The following is a 14,402-nucleotide window of genomic DNA, read 5'->3' on the forward strand; positions in this document are numbered from 1 at the left end:
AGTTTGCCTGAAGTGAATGCAAAAAAAAATGTATTGTTATAAATTTCAAAAACCAAAAACCTATGATAAGGAAAAATCTATTTCTGGATTCGAGACGGATAAATGTAAGTGTTCCGTAAGTATTGACAACCTTGTCACCAAAATCGTTAACCCCTTCCGCCTAAAGGGTAACAGACTAAATACCAATATCTCCAGAGTGTTGCTAAGATATTGGTCTGGGTTTTCTAGTTTTTTTTTCGCCTAAAATATATAAAAAGGCGTAGATTACTTATGCTGTTGTGCTACCCACTAGGGGAAGGACAGAATGTCATGACCGATATGTTAGTAGTTGAATCGAGAAAATGCATAGCTACTCAGATTTACTGTCCTGTCGTGTGTTTTTTTTAGTCAGAGGCAGGGATCTACATTTCGAAGCTCTAAAAGAACTCGAGTTTTGTTTCTTTCATACAATGTGTTCAACGCATCATTTGTATAACGCCTAGCTAGACCATCAGCACGAATCGAAAATGAAAAAAAGCACGCACGAAGCTGTGGATTTTCTCGTCATTGCTTTGCTCGTCACTTTCAATGAAAGTAACGTCGATTATCGAGTTGAAGCGATGCCTCATTATAGCTTTCAATCCCTTTCACCGACTCTCTATCACCGATCTTTCAATTTGTTTAATATGCGTTTTCGTTACTTTTTAAACAAAATTAAACATATTGAGAAATGTGAAAAATGCTTTAAATGTATATTTTCATTTTCCGTCATATACGTCATGATGTGTTTCATGGAAAAGACACTATCAAAGTCAACCGCTCTTCCGCTTCACCGAAGCTTGAAAGAAAGACCAATGAAGCGACATGAGAAAGAGAGACAAGCGATTGAAAATTTGTTTGTAGAAGCCGACTGAGGTTCTAGAATGCTGCGAAGCTGTTCAACTTCCACAGAAAATCAAAGCTAGTAGCAGTGCTGCAAAATCTCGACAATACACGGCGATATCCAAAATCCTGCTTTGGTGACTTATTTGAACTAGCAGTCATCGTCAAGACAGTGACTATGTGAAAAACAATTTTGTTAGTTTAGCGCGAAAGTCTACTTACTTACTTATCCTGGTCCGACATCCCTCAGGATTGCACCTGCATCACAATGTTACGCCAATTCACTCGGTCCGTGGCTGCTTGTCTCCAATGTCTTGACCGTCTCACACTTCTAAGATCCTGCTCCACTTGGTCTAACCACCTTGCTCGCTGTGCTCCTCTTCGTCTTGTACCGGCCGGATTCGAGGCAAACACCATTTTTGCGGGATTGTTGTCCGGCATTCTTAAAACGTGTCCCGCCCATCGTACCCCGTCCAGCTTTCGCAACTTACTGGATACAGTGTTCACCATAGAGTTGCGCCAGGTCGTGGTTCATCCTTTGCCTCCATACAGCGTTCTCACATACCCCGCCAAAGATGGCCCTAAGCACTCGTCGTTCGAAAACACCCAATGCTTGCAGGTCCTCCTCGAGCATCGTCCACGTCTCGTGCCCGTAGAGAACTACCGGTCTTATCAGCGTCTTGTACATGGTAGATTTAGTACGGAGGTTTACCCGACCTCAGGGTCTTGTGGAGTCCGTAGTAAGCACGACTTCCGGCAATAATACGCCGACGAATTTCTCTGCTGCCGTTGTTATCCGACGTCACCAATGATCCGAGGTACACAAATTCATCCACCACCTCGAACTCATCTCCGTCGATTGTCACGCTTCTGCCTATGCGAGCCCTATCCCGCACGGTTCCCCCAGCTAACAGATACTTTGTCTTCGACGTATTCACCTTTAATCCAACCTTCTCTGCTTCACATTTCAGCCTGGTGTACTGCTCCGCCAAGGTCTGAAACGTTCTTCCGACAATGTCTACGTCGTCAGCGAAGCAGATGAACTGGCTGGACTTATTGAAGATCGTGCCCCGCATGTTAAAGCCCGTACGTTTCATAACACCTTCTAGCGCAATGTTGAACAGGAGGCAGGAAAGACCATCGCCTTGTCGAAGTCCTTTGCGAGTTTCAAACGAATCCGATAACGCACCCGATATCTTCACGCAGCACTGTACACCATCCATCGTAGCCCTGATCAGTTTGGTCAGCTTCCCGGGAAAACCGTTCTCGTCAATAATCTTCCATAGTTCTTCACGGTCAATAGTATCATAAGCGGCCTTGAAATCGATGAATAGGTGGTGCGTAGGGACTTGATATTCACGACACTTTTGGAGGATCCGCCGCAATGTAAAGATTTGGCCCTTGTCGATCGCCCGTCCACAAAATCGGCTTAATAACTTCCCATCGCTGCTTGCTAGCGGCGATAACCGGCGAAAGATGATCTGGGAAAGCACTTTGTAGGCCGCGTTAAGAATAGTGATCGCTCGATAGTTCTCACATTCTAGTTTGTCGCCTTTTTTATATACTGGGCATATTACTCCATCTTTCCACTCCTCCGGTATCTGTTCTGTATCCCAGATCCTGACTATCAGTCGGTGCAGACAAGGGGTCAACTTATCCGGGCCCATTTTGATAAGTTCCGCTCCGATACCATCTTTCCCAGCTGCTTTGTTGTTCTTAAGCTGTCGGATAGCATCCTTAACTTCACCTATCGTGGGAGCTGGCATGTCCCCCTCATCCGCTGTACCGACGAAGCCATTCCTCCTGCCGCCTTGGTCCTCCGCCTCTGCGCCGTTCAGATGTTCATCTTAGTGCTGCTTCCACCTTTCAATCACCTCACGTTCGTCCGTTAAAATACCCCCTTCCTTATCCCGACACATTTCGGCTCACAGCACAAAGCCTTGGCGGGATGCGTTGAGTTCCTTGAGAACGATACAGCTGCTCCATTTCTTCGCGCTTTTTATCCCGGGAAAGATGGGTTTGCTGTCGTCGCTTCTGTTTATATCGCTCCACATTATGACGGGTTCCTTGCTGCAGCATCACCGTCCGCGCTGCGTTCTTCTCGTCCAAAACCGTCTGACACTCTTCGTCGAACCAACCGTTCCGTCGATTCCGCTCCACGAACCTAACGGCGCCTTCAGCAGCGCTGTTAATGGCTGCTTTCACGTTGCTCCAGCAGTTCTCAGGAGGGGCTTCGGTGAGCTCTCCCTCATCCGACAACGCTGCGTCGAGGCATTGCACGTATTCAGTTGCGACTTTGGGCAGCTTCAGTCGCTCCAGATTGTACCGTCGGTACCGAATTTTGTTGGCAACGGAAAGTTTTTGGCGCACCTTGACCTTTAGAAGGTAGTGGTCCGAATCGATATTTGCGCCGCGATAGGTCCTGACGTCGATAATGTCCGAGAAGTGCCTTCCGTCGATCAAAACGTGGTCGATTTGCGATTCTGTCTGCTGCGGTGATTTCCAGGTGTACCGATATGGGAGGCTATGCTGGAAGTAGGTACTACGTATGGCCATGTTCTTAGAGGCGGCAAAATCGATGAGTCTAAGGTCGTTGGCGTTCGTTAGCTGGTGAGCGCTGAACTTTCCTATAACCGGTCTGAATTCCTCCTCCTGGCCGACCTGAGCGTTAAGATCTCCGATGACGATTTTGACGTCATGGCTTGGGCAGCTGTCGTATTCCCGTTCCAGCTGCGCGTAAAATGCGTCTTTATCGTCATCGTCACTTGCTAAGTGAGGGTTGTGCACGTTGATTATGCTGACATTGAAGAAACGGCCTTTGATCCTCAACTTGCACATTCTGCTATCGATTGGCCACCACCCAATCACGCGCTTCTGCATTTCGCCCACCACGATGAAAGCTCTACCCAGCTCATGTGTATTTCCGCAGCTTTGGTAGATGTTATAACCATCCCTATATGTATGTACCGACGATCCCTTCCAGCAAACCTCCGGCAACGCTACGATGTCAAACTTGCGGACCCTCAATAAATCGGAAAGAATGCGGGTACTTCCCAAGAATTTTTTTTTTCACTTGTGTGCTCTTTGTGAACAAGCTTTTATTTATTTTTTTGTCAGAATTAACAGACTCGATATGGTCCCAATGATGGTTTAACTTAAAATTAAAATTAAAGTCATAAGTTAAAACTACAAAACATTAAAACATGATCATTGACTGTTTCCATTTCTGGAGAAGAATGAAGAGAAACGTGTCCGAAGTGTTAGTCGTGGCAGGTGAAAATCGAATACTGATGAAACTCGGTTAAATACTCGCTGCAGTCCGCCTAGTTTGTCCTACGTAGTGGCATTCTCAGCATAACATTGTTACGAAGCATTCGGGGTTGGACGTTAATGTTTACTTGCTCCAAGATTGCCATGCAATCAATTCTGCCATGTAACGTGTCCGCGACAAGCAGGGCTTTTGAAGTATCTCTTCTGGTGCGAAGAGGCTCCAAGTCGATCAGCTGGCAGCGACTTTCATAGCTGGGCAAATGAAACGGGTCTCTCCAAGGTAACATTCTCAACGCGTATCGCAGAAAGCGGCGTTGAACGGACTCGACTCTCTCAGTACCATTGTTTTAGTTCGGACTCCAAACCACAGAACAATATTCTAGAATGGAACGTACCAGGGAACAATACAGTGACTTGAGGCAATGGATGTCGGAGAAATTCTTAGCTGTTCTGAAGATGAAGCACAATGTCCTTGACGACTTGTCGACGACGTACAAGATGTGTTGCTTATATGTAAGTTAAGAGTCCAGGATGACACCTAGATCTTTTACATGGCTCACACGTTCAATAATGGTGTCCCGGAGAGCATAGTGGAAAATAACTGGTTCTTTATTTCGGGTAAAAGTGATGACTTAACACTTCGCAGGATTTACTGTCATTCGGTTCAAATGGCACCAGCTGGCAAACGCTTCAAACGCGACAATCATCGATCGAGCAGATCCGTAAGTAGATTTTGAGATCGTCTGCATACGATAGTCGTGGACCTTTGATAACTAAATTCACGCCATAGAAGTAGAGTAAGAAAATCAACGGTCCCAGATGACTTCCTTGAGGTATTCCTGACGTAGCTGCGAAAATGTCGGACTGTCAGTCACCATGGGCTACCACCAACTGACGATCGGCGAGATATGAGCAAAACCATCTCAAGAGATTTCCGCTAATCCCAAGTCTATCAAATTTGGCGATCGCGATGGCCTGATTTATCTTATCGAAGGCAGCAGACAAGTCAGTGTAGATGACGTCTGTTTGTGACCTTTCAACCATACTTTGCGTGATGTACGATGTCAGACACAGTAGATTCGTGGTAGTAGATCGACCAGAGGTGAAGCCATGTTGATCTTCACTTAGATACTGCTTGCAATGGGAGAGCAGAGGCTCTATGATGATTAACTCGAATAACTTCGAAATTGCGCACAACGATGTAATTCCACGATAATTATCCACGTTCCGTTTACTACCCTTTTTATACACAGGGAACATATGCGAAAATGCCACACGATATGGACAATCGGAACAGATGTTTTAGCGGTGACAGTAAGTTAGCGATATGCTTCTTCAGAAAGTCTGAAGGGACACCATGCAGTCCAGTGTTGATAGAAGGCTTTAGTTTTAGTGCGGCAGTCGTTATCACTTCAGCGTTGACAACAATTCCACCCAGAGCTTGACCGGCAAGTGGAACGTTGCTAGCTGCTAGAGCCACGTATTCGTTGGTTAAGCTCTCGTCAGAGAAGACACTTGCAAACTTGTTGGAGAACAGGCGGCAGACTTCCTGTGGAGTGGAAGCGACTTCGCCGTTCAATATCATGGATAATGGTAGACCGGACTCTCTGCGCTGCTCCTTCACGTACTTCCAGAAAGACTTCGGGTGCGACTTGAATTTCCTTTGAATCCCTCGCAGATAACGCAAGTAGCATTGACGGCTGACTCGCTTGAACTGATAATTGAGCTTAACGTAGTGACGTTTCAGTGACATCGTTCGATATTTAGTGAATTTCCTCAACGCGGCTATCTTGATCGATTTCAGCTTCTTCAATTCGTTCGTCTGCCAAGGGAGGTACGATGCAATCTGGTGAACGCTCTTAGGTACGTGTCTGTTAATGACATAATCAATGCTTGACAGCACATTGGCAATGCTACGATGATCGGGTTTCCGAAAATTGTAAGACACCGTAGTGGAGATGTCTTCGAGATCTTGAGTGTGATTGTCTTCAACAGTAATAACCAAAGGAGGATGATGAGGAGCATCCTTTACGAGTGGAGAAGGAGCCGACGAGATGAATGAAGCCGTATCCGGAGCGCTTACGAAACAGAGGTCTAAGCTACGATTGTTCTCGTTAACCACGGGATTGATTTGAGATAACGTCGCTTCGATATAGCTGTCGAGAAGGCTAACTGATCCAGGATTGAAAGCAGAACCAGCGGGCTCCGGAAAGAGAAAGCCACTGTGGGAAGGTTTCCACGAAACACCAGCGAGATTAAAGTCGCCCAGAACCATAATCTCATCGATAGGTGACGCACAATCTAATATGGTGGAAACGGATCGACAATGAGTTTCGATAAGTTCAATGTCGCGAACTCGGTCGGCTGCAATGTATATCACACATAAGTACAGTGTGTGATCGCTCAGCTTGACAGCTACCCATGCCTGTTCAACGCAGTTCCACATGTCGTGCTCTATGGCTCTAGCATTCAACTCGGACCGAACAGCAATCAGGACACCGCCACCAGTGGACTTTCGACTATTGTTCGGGTTTCGATCGCAGTGAAATACCTCGTACTCACATCCGAACGCTTGGCTGGAAAGCGTTCGAGAGTCTAGCCAGGTCTCGGTTAAAACTATTACATCGTAGCAACGGTCCGATACAGCTAACAGGTACACCGATGTTTTGGTAGCACATGGTGATATCCTCTCTTCGGCGTATATCCGTGCTACGCGGAGCGATGTTCCTGGAAATCACGGGGGCGACAGGTAGCAAACGAGCGGCGCCGGTGGTGTAGTGGTAAGCGTGTTTATCTCTCACCCCGGCAGGCCTGGATTCAATCCCAGTCGGCGCCGCCGGGATGTTCTGAGGCATAACATCTCTGATCACGCCTTCCTTCGGAAGGGAAGTAAAGCCGTTGGTCCCCGGTTCATGAGTTGATGGGTCGATAGGTAGGGTCCAGGTGTGGGAGCTGCCTCGCTGGCGTCGGTAGCATTGGTGCTCAGCACGGAAAACAAATCAAGGAAAAAAAGGTAGCAAACGAACATTACTATTACCAAGAGGATACTCGCCATAGTGAACGGGTTGGAAGACCCCCTCTCCACAACCGAGTTCCATGTTCCGAGTTTCCAATTGTTAGTCCGTTTCCGTTGCTTGGGTCTATGCCGATTGTTCCGGTCCGTATTTACATTGCTTGCTTCCTGTACTTTTGTTTTTTTTTTTACGGCTGGCTTGTAGGGTCTGCATCAACCCCCATTGTCTCGCCGGGGGACCATCGTGCACAGCACTGTTTAGAGTCCCACACTGGCACCAGGACGTTGATCAGCCGCTCCTAACATGGATAACAGACGCCGTTTTGAGCCGCACCTCTATGGTGAACAGACGCTCGAAGACTGCACTCTCCGGAGGGAGAAGTCCCCCCCTTCTCTGCCAGCATACGACCAAGGTCCCACCGGGGTTGGTTACCCGATCTTTCCTATGGTTACTCGTACCCCAGCCGGCATTGCGGGGAGGTAGTGATAGGAGTTACTGGACAAGAGGCTAAGGACCGTTAGTGGGGTCTATTTTATACCTGCAGATACGCGAAGTATCAATGGTGTGCATTGTCCAGCCGTTTACCTGCTAAAAAGCGCGAAAGTCTGTCAGGGACAAATCTCAGCAGTGGCTAGCAGTCTCTTCGTCGCATCGATTTTGTCGATTGAAGCTGCTATTGTGCCGCTCTGGTCAGAGAAGCGGAGCGCCTAGAATAAGCTTCTAAAACACCATAGTAACTATTCAACTGTTGAAGATGCCAAGCGTCAAATAACAGACTTAAAGTGGTCATTTTATACGATAGATGAGGAGATGAAAGTATAGAGTTGATAGTTCCAGTAGAGTACGAAATTGTATATAGAAAGTAGAAAGCGAGCAAGGACAACTTTGAGGAAGGTACGAATCGGGTTGATCATCTCTCTTTACCAAACTCCCCAGTTGGAGAGGGATGATGAGGGGTGCCACCACAACTTTAACTTAAATTTTGAAACTTAAAAAGTAAAGAGTTGATAACTTTTTGCTCAGAAGTCGAATCAATTTGCAATTTTTGGCAAAGTTGTTCTACATAGTTTCTCAATCTAAAGTCTCTTGGTAAAATTAAAAATTGAGCATTTTATTTTTATTGACAAGGAAATTAATAGTTTCGTTCCGTTTCCAATATATTTTCCCATGCAAACTTAAAACTTCTACCACAAATTGTTCTGGTTCTGACTCAGAACTATTATATCTTACAAAAAAAAAGTCTAAAATGAATGTTAATGAATTAGGGGGAAGGCATACCGTCATGGATTAATTGGATTCGATGGAATGAATTTTGTGGAAAAATGTCTAAGTAGAAACTTAGAATTCGCCCCTTTGGCTTGTTGCCCTGCACGGGGGTCGTTTTCACCACCCCCTCACATTGCTCAATGGTCCCAAAGCCGTATTTAGGAAGACAAAAATGTTTGCGCTTTAACCGTTGGATTTTGTCTTCCGGAAAGTTTCTTCATATTTTTTGGCCAATTTTTTTATGTTAGTGAAATTAGGGTGGTCCATAAAATTGGTGAATTGAAAATGTGAACTTTTTTATTATGTGAGATAGATCAGTGCAATGTTCTAGAAAGTTGCAGAACAATCAATTAGCGGCACCTTTGCTAAAGCCATCAAACTTCCATTTCTTATGGCTCATGAGTTATGATTTTTTTAAACAAGCAAGTTAGGGTGGCCCCTGAAAAATTGGTTTTCTATGAATATCTTTTCATACGTTCATTTCTCGGAAAATAGACACTTTTAGAACTTTCAATGGCAAATACTTTTGCTCAAGCAACCAAGTTGCTATCTTTTTTTGATTGGAAAAACTGGCATTTTTCAATTGTCAATATCTCTAAAAGGAGCAAACCGATCCATTTGAAAGATCATTATTTTGTTCATTTACGATGGGAAAACTGCGAGAGCGATTTTTGTTTAAAGCATTTAATTTAATTTAAAAAAAATCATATTTTTATGCAAAAAACTGCCATAACTCTTTAAACAAAGGAGATAGTATCTTAATTGCTTCAGCAAAATTGTGCACCATTAAAAGTTCTAAAAGTGTATAGAACAAAGTTTTTGCGAGAAATCAGTGTATGAAAAGATAATTAAAGATAACCTTTATTCTATGGTTTACGCTAGCTAATATTATTAAATATCAAACATGGCCTACTGGGACTGTTTTACTAACCATACCTTCCACATCACTGATCTTCTTTACACTATCTGCGTTTTCCGGAAACTCCGATAGATTTTTGATGATCTTTCCTGCGTCTCGTAGGCCAGAATTTGTTGCCCTGGTTGCCACTACAAACATTAACTCCGCATAAGGACCTTCTATGCTGATATCGTGCACTTTTCTATGCTTTGATCTCGTACTTGAGGTCTCGAAGGATTTGTTTGGTCATCCTTTTCCAGCTTTCGGTTCTGCTAATTTGCTTACAGTTTCAAACCTACTCAGCCAAACCTTGTTATGCTCAAAGAACCGTTTTCTGTTTCGACAACTCTTTGTACACAATCTTGCAAATTTAAGTGTGAACATGCGAATTTTCTTTTTTAATTCTGATGCATTGATTTTCCTGTCTTGGAACTTGCTAACCACAAACTGGAATAGAGCTGCTGAGGAACCATTCTTTGTAAGCTGTTCTGCCAGATCACGATTAGATTTTCAAACCTGTTGTTTTTTTGTTTTTTTTTTTTTTAATATAACAGGTAATTAAGAAATTCCAGTAACTTAACACTAGCCATAGTGATTTTCTTTCTAAGGTTCATTCACATATAGTGCTTTCAAGTATCACTTAGAAAATTTGGATTTTTTTTGTTCCCGTTCTTTCAAGTAACAAACACGTGCGATGTTTCCCTTTTTATACAGCAGGACGAACTAAAGTGACTGCGTATTGTGTTTCCCTTCTAGTACTCGTTTTGAGCACGTGTCTAATCAAAGAAGGCTTTGCCGTTGCGTAGCGCACGTGTAATGAATCAACTTTGCTTGACGGTTTCAAAGATACCATAGCTTGCTATTATCACTGGTTTATATGGACGCCACAGACAAACAGACATAACACATTGAATATTCATCATTGTAAAACATCTTCGCTAAAACATTACCGCCATCTGTTGAGTACACTGTGGTGGGTAGTACACTGAACAGATGGCGGTAGTGTGTAAACGTCAAACGCAAGAGAACTGACTATGCGCGCCACAGGTGGCGGTACTACCAACTACGATACTTTTAAATTGACCGTTAAATGCTTGTTCGATGAACAACTTGCGAGTGTTATGTCTGTTTGTCTGTGTGGACGCTAAGATTCAAATATACTGTGATATGCTTTGGAATAATCTGTCAAAACCTTACCTAAAAATCACTTTTTCACAATTATCTTTTCATACACTGATTTCTCGCAAAAACTTTGTTCTAGACACTTTTAGAACTTTTAATGGTGCACAATTTTGCCAAAGCAATTAAGATACTATCTCTTTTGTTTGAAGAATTATGGCAGTTTTTCGCATAAAAATATATTTTTTTTTTAATTAAATTAAATGCTTTAAACAAAATTCGCTCTCGCAGTTTTCCCATCGTAAATGAACAAAATAATGATCTTTCAAATGAAATTAAAAACTTGAAAAACGGGTTGCTTCTTTTAGAGATATTGACAATTGAAAAATATTTACAATTGAAAGTTCCAGAAGTGTCTAGAACATTTGTTTTCCGAGAAATGAACGTATGAAAAGATATGCATAGAAAACCAATTTTTCAGGGGCCACCCTAACTTGCTTGTTTAAAAACATCATAACTCATGAACCATAAAAGATGGAAGTTTGGTGGCTACAGGAAAAGTGCCGCAAATTGATTGTTCTGCAACTTTCTAGAATATTGCACTGGTCTACCTCACATAATAAAAAAGTTCACATTTTCAATTCACCAATTTTATGGACCACCCTAATTTAACTAACATAAAAAAATTGGCCAAAAAATATGAAGAAACTTTCCGGAAGACACCATATCCCTAAAATCAACGGTTTTTTTTGTTTTCCTAAGTACGCCTTTGGGACCATTGTGCATTGGTACAGCTCTGGAGTAATCCAACAATCAATATGCACCGGCTATGGACAAAAATAAAGTAATGTTTTTCAACGGGTCAACCTTCAGATTGGTACTTTTAAAATTCAGATCTTTTCGTTTTCTGTTTATGTAACTAAGAAAACTGTGATCTTCTTAACGTGATAAATAGTACTGTTCTATAAATTTTCTAACGGTGATACAATCTAATCCAAACCTCATCTTTGCAGACGTGGCAGTGGAAGCAACCTCCCGATGGCAATGCGCTATAGAACCCTAAAGGAAACATCCAAGGAATCCGTCGGAGTCTACCGGTCGCATATTCACGGTCGTGGATTGTTCTGCAACCGTGACATCGAAGCGGGTGAGTTGTTGTAAAATCCATCTCGTTTCTAACCAATTAATGCGAATCTCAGAGTGCTTTTACTAATTTGTTTTCTACTTACGCAAATTTCAGGCGAAATGGTAATCGAATACGCCGGCGAGTTGATCCGTTCTACTCTGACAGACAAACGCGAACGGTACTACGACGGCCGAGGCATCGGTTGCTACATGTTCAAAATCGATGAAAACTTCGTCGTAGACGCGACGATGCGTGGCAATGCAGCACGTTTCATTAATCATTCGTGCGAGGTAAGTGAACTGAGACTGACTCCCGATATGCCACACACGACCTTCATCTCATCTCTCTCGCGTCCTTGATGTCCCATCCCACGCCAACGAACAATCGACCTTGAACTTGTGCACTCTCAATAAGTTTTTTTTTATTCTCTTTCTATACATCTCTTATCTAATACATCCACAGCCGAACTGCTACTCGAAGGTCGTTGACATACTGGGCCACAAGCACATCATCATCTTTGCACTCCGGCGCATCGTCCAGGGGGAGGAGTTAACGTACGACTACAAGTTTCCCTTCGAGGATGTCAAAATCCCGTGCTCTTGCGGATCGAAAAAGTGTCGCAAATATTTGAACTAAATGTGCGGGGGAGCGTCGAAGAAAAAAGGACATCGGGTGACGACACGATCAAAGCAATATGTGACCGTCAATACAGGAGATAAAAAGGAATTTTGCATGAAACTACCAAAGGTGCTGTTAAGAAATGGGATTATAGACGTGACATCGTGATATTTAGAATCCATCACACATAAGGGCAATCGCAGTCGATTGTGTTGTTCGTAAAGAAGGCCATACAAGGTGAAATGTTTCCTTTTAACGAATCTGAAACGTACAGTTGTTGTGTGTTTGTAGATTTATTGGAATATCATATAGTATCTCCAGAATGTGTATTATAGATAATTGCTAAGTGAGTATCAGCCCAGTAACTGCTAGCTGTGCAAATGAAGCTTGTAATTGTAGGTTGCAGTACGCGAGGTCAAACATTGAATCCTTTGCACTGTAAATAGGTAGATGTCTGAGTGTGCTTAACCTCTCTGTCTCTGTAGCAGATTTCGCAATAGACAAACAAACATACACACATTTTACTACGTGGTGATAAAGTTAAACCGTTTTAGCAGGAACATTTTGACGGAGACCATCCCAAATCGAAGACCGATTTTCCGAGCTTGGTAAAATTGCGTTCAAACTTTTTGGACTGCGTTTGGAAAATGAAACTAAATACATGCATCTAGGGAAGTTGACTCATTGGTGTCGACACAACCTTAATCTACCTGTGCACCAACTGTCAAAACGTTAACAAATTTCAAAATACTGTTTGCATCAGTAAACTGTAAGTCATGTTTACAAAGTGATTTTTCAGTCCGCGCTAAGAGTCATGTTCCAAGAGGGTATTATGATTTTTGAAAGTTTGTTTTATGAAGTACCTACTGAAGGGAACTAGATCTCCAGCAGAACCTAAAAAAACACGCTTTTGAGAACCTGAAGGTCTAAGACTGTAGATGTTTCCAGCTGCATTTTGTTTATTTCTCACTCATTCTGGGCTTAAATTCATAATGATGAATAAAATTGGACTAGAATGATTTCATTGCTGAGATCTAGAGAACATGTCCGGCCCGCGGGCCGCATGTTGGGTAGCGCTGGCCTAAGACGATTTCTAGTAAAAAAAATATCTGTGTAGGAACGGTTTTTCTTTTTTCAGAAAAGACCTATTTTTTTTTCAAAAATGCATTCAACTGGTACCAAACATTGAGAAAGGTATTCAAATCAATTCTTCGTGAATTCAAAAAGTTCAAAATGTATTTTGTTTGTTTCAAAACTAACCAATTTAGGCAAAGTAAATCGCAGTTCGATTTGGGATGCAGTTCGTCTCTTTTAACGTTGCACCGACACATACATTAGACATTAAATAACAGATACTTTTAAAACTGAGCTCTTGAATCAGCTGTCCACGGTGAAGAACCTTACTACAAAGCAGTATACAATAATTAATAAGTGAAATTACACCGCAACACTAGAGATCAAACCTAACAGACACTCTCAGCGTCTCAGCTCGGATTCCAAAACTAAACTTCTTGTGTAGGCAAATTTTACAATATCGTTTAACTCGAATTTTAAACACACATCTGTAGAGGTTTTACTAGCTGTCTTTTCCAAGAAGTTCGGTAAATTGTGAAGTGAGAAAATGTACAAAAATCCAACACTGATTTTACTACATTAATAGCAAACTTCGCTTTCAAAATCGTGTTACATTATAGAAATCAGAACTGTGTAAACCAGTAATATCGCTCAAATCGAGAGAAAGGGTTTGAATATCTACATTTTAAGACTTTCAAGAAAGGTAATGACCGAATCGTAAATATCCGTAATTGTGAATAGAAGGTTGTAGTATTACTGACTGTTCAAAAAAATAAGCATTTTACCCCATCTCGCCAGTCAAATCGTAATGAGAAATGTGAAATATTTATCGACGCGGCAGCAGGCTGTACATAAACGACTTACCTTAAGTTTTATTTAAAACACAACCCTAAATTCTACAAACGCTTCTACCTACCTACTTTAATTTCCTGTGCATAGGACTTGAAATCGGGTCCTAGCGGCATGTTCGAAGCTATTATTTACATTGTAAGGTTTAGTTGTAAGAATTCAATTCGAATTTCAGACGGTCAGGAATTGCTGCAAGTAAATTCCCTGGCGAACACTGACTAATCAGCGTCAGAACGTTATCTTGCCATTTTATCCTTTTTTGTTTTTATTTAAATAATAGTCCTACGTCGTCTGCGCGCGTGAGCAA

At 42.5% G+C, this 14,402-nt stretch overlaps 1 protein-coding gene across 1 annotated transcript in view; it reads left to right on the plus strand.

The window, feature by feature from the left end:
• trx (trithorax) overlaps positions 1–12,853 on the plus strand; it is a 145,447-nt gene extending 132,594 nt beyond the window's left edge. The window contains exons 4-6 of the mRNA XM_065217224.1: positions 11,442–11,575; positions 11,669–11,844; positions 12,017–12,853. Coding sequence (XP_065073296.1) covers positions 11,442–11,575; positions 11,669–11,844; positions 12,017–12,190 — 484 coding nt within the window. The 3' untranslated portion in view covers positions 12,191–12,853. The remainder of the gene's footprint in view (positions 1–11,441; positions 11,576–11,668; positions 11,845–12,016) is intronic.
• The last annotated feature ends 1,549 nt before the right edge of the window (positions 12,854–14,402 follow it).

Source organism: Ochlerotatus camptorhynchus, unplaced genomic scaffold (assembly GCF_037179485.1).
Source record: "Ochlerotatus camptorhynchus isolate MF236.1 unplaced genomic scaffold, CSIRO-AGI_Acam_v1.1 ptg000007l, whole genome shotgun sequence".
NCBI classification, from domain to species: domain Eukaryota; kingdom Metazoa; phylum Arthropoda; class Insecta; order Diptera; family Culicidae; genus Ochlerotatus; species Ochlerotatus camptorhynchus.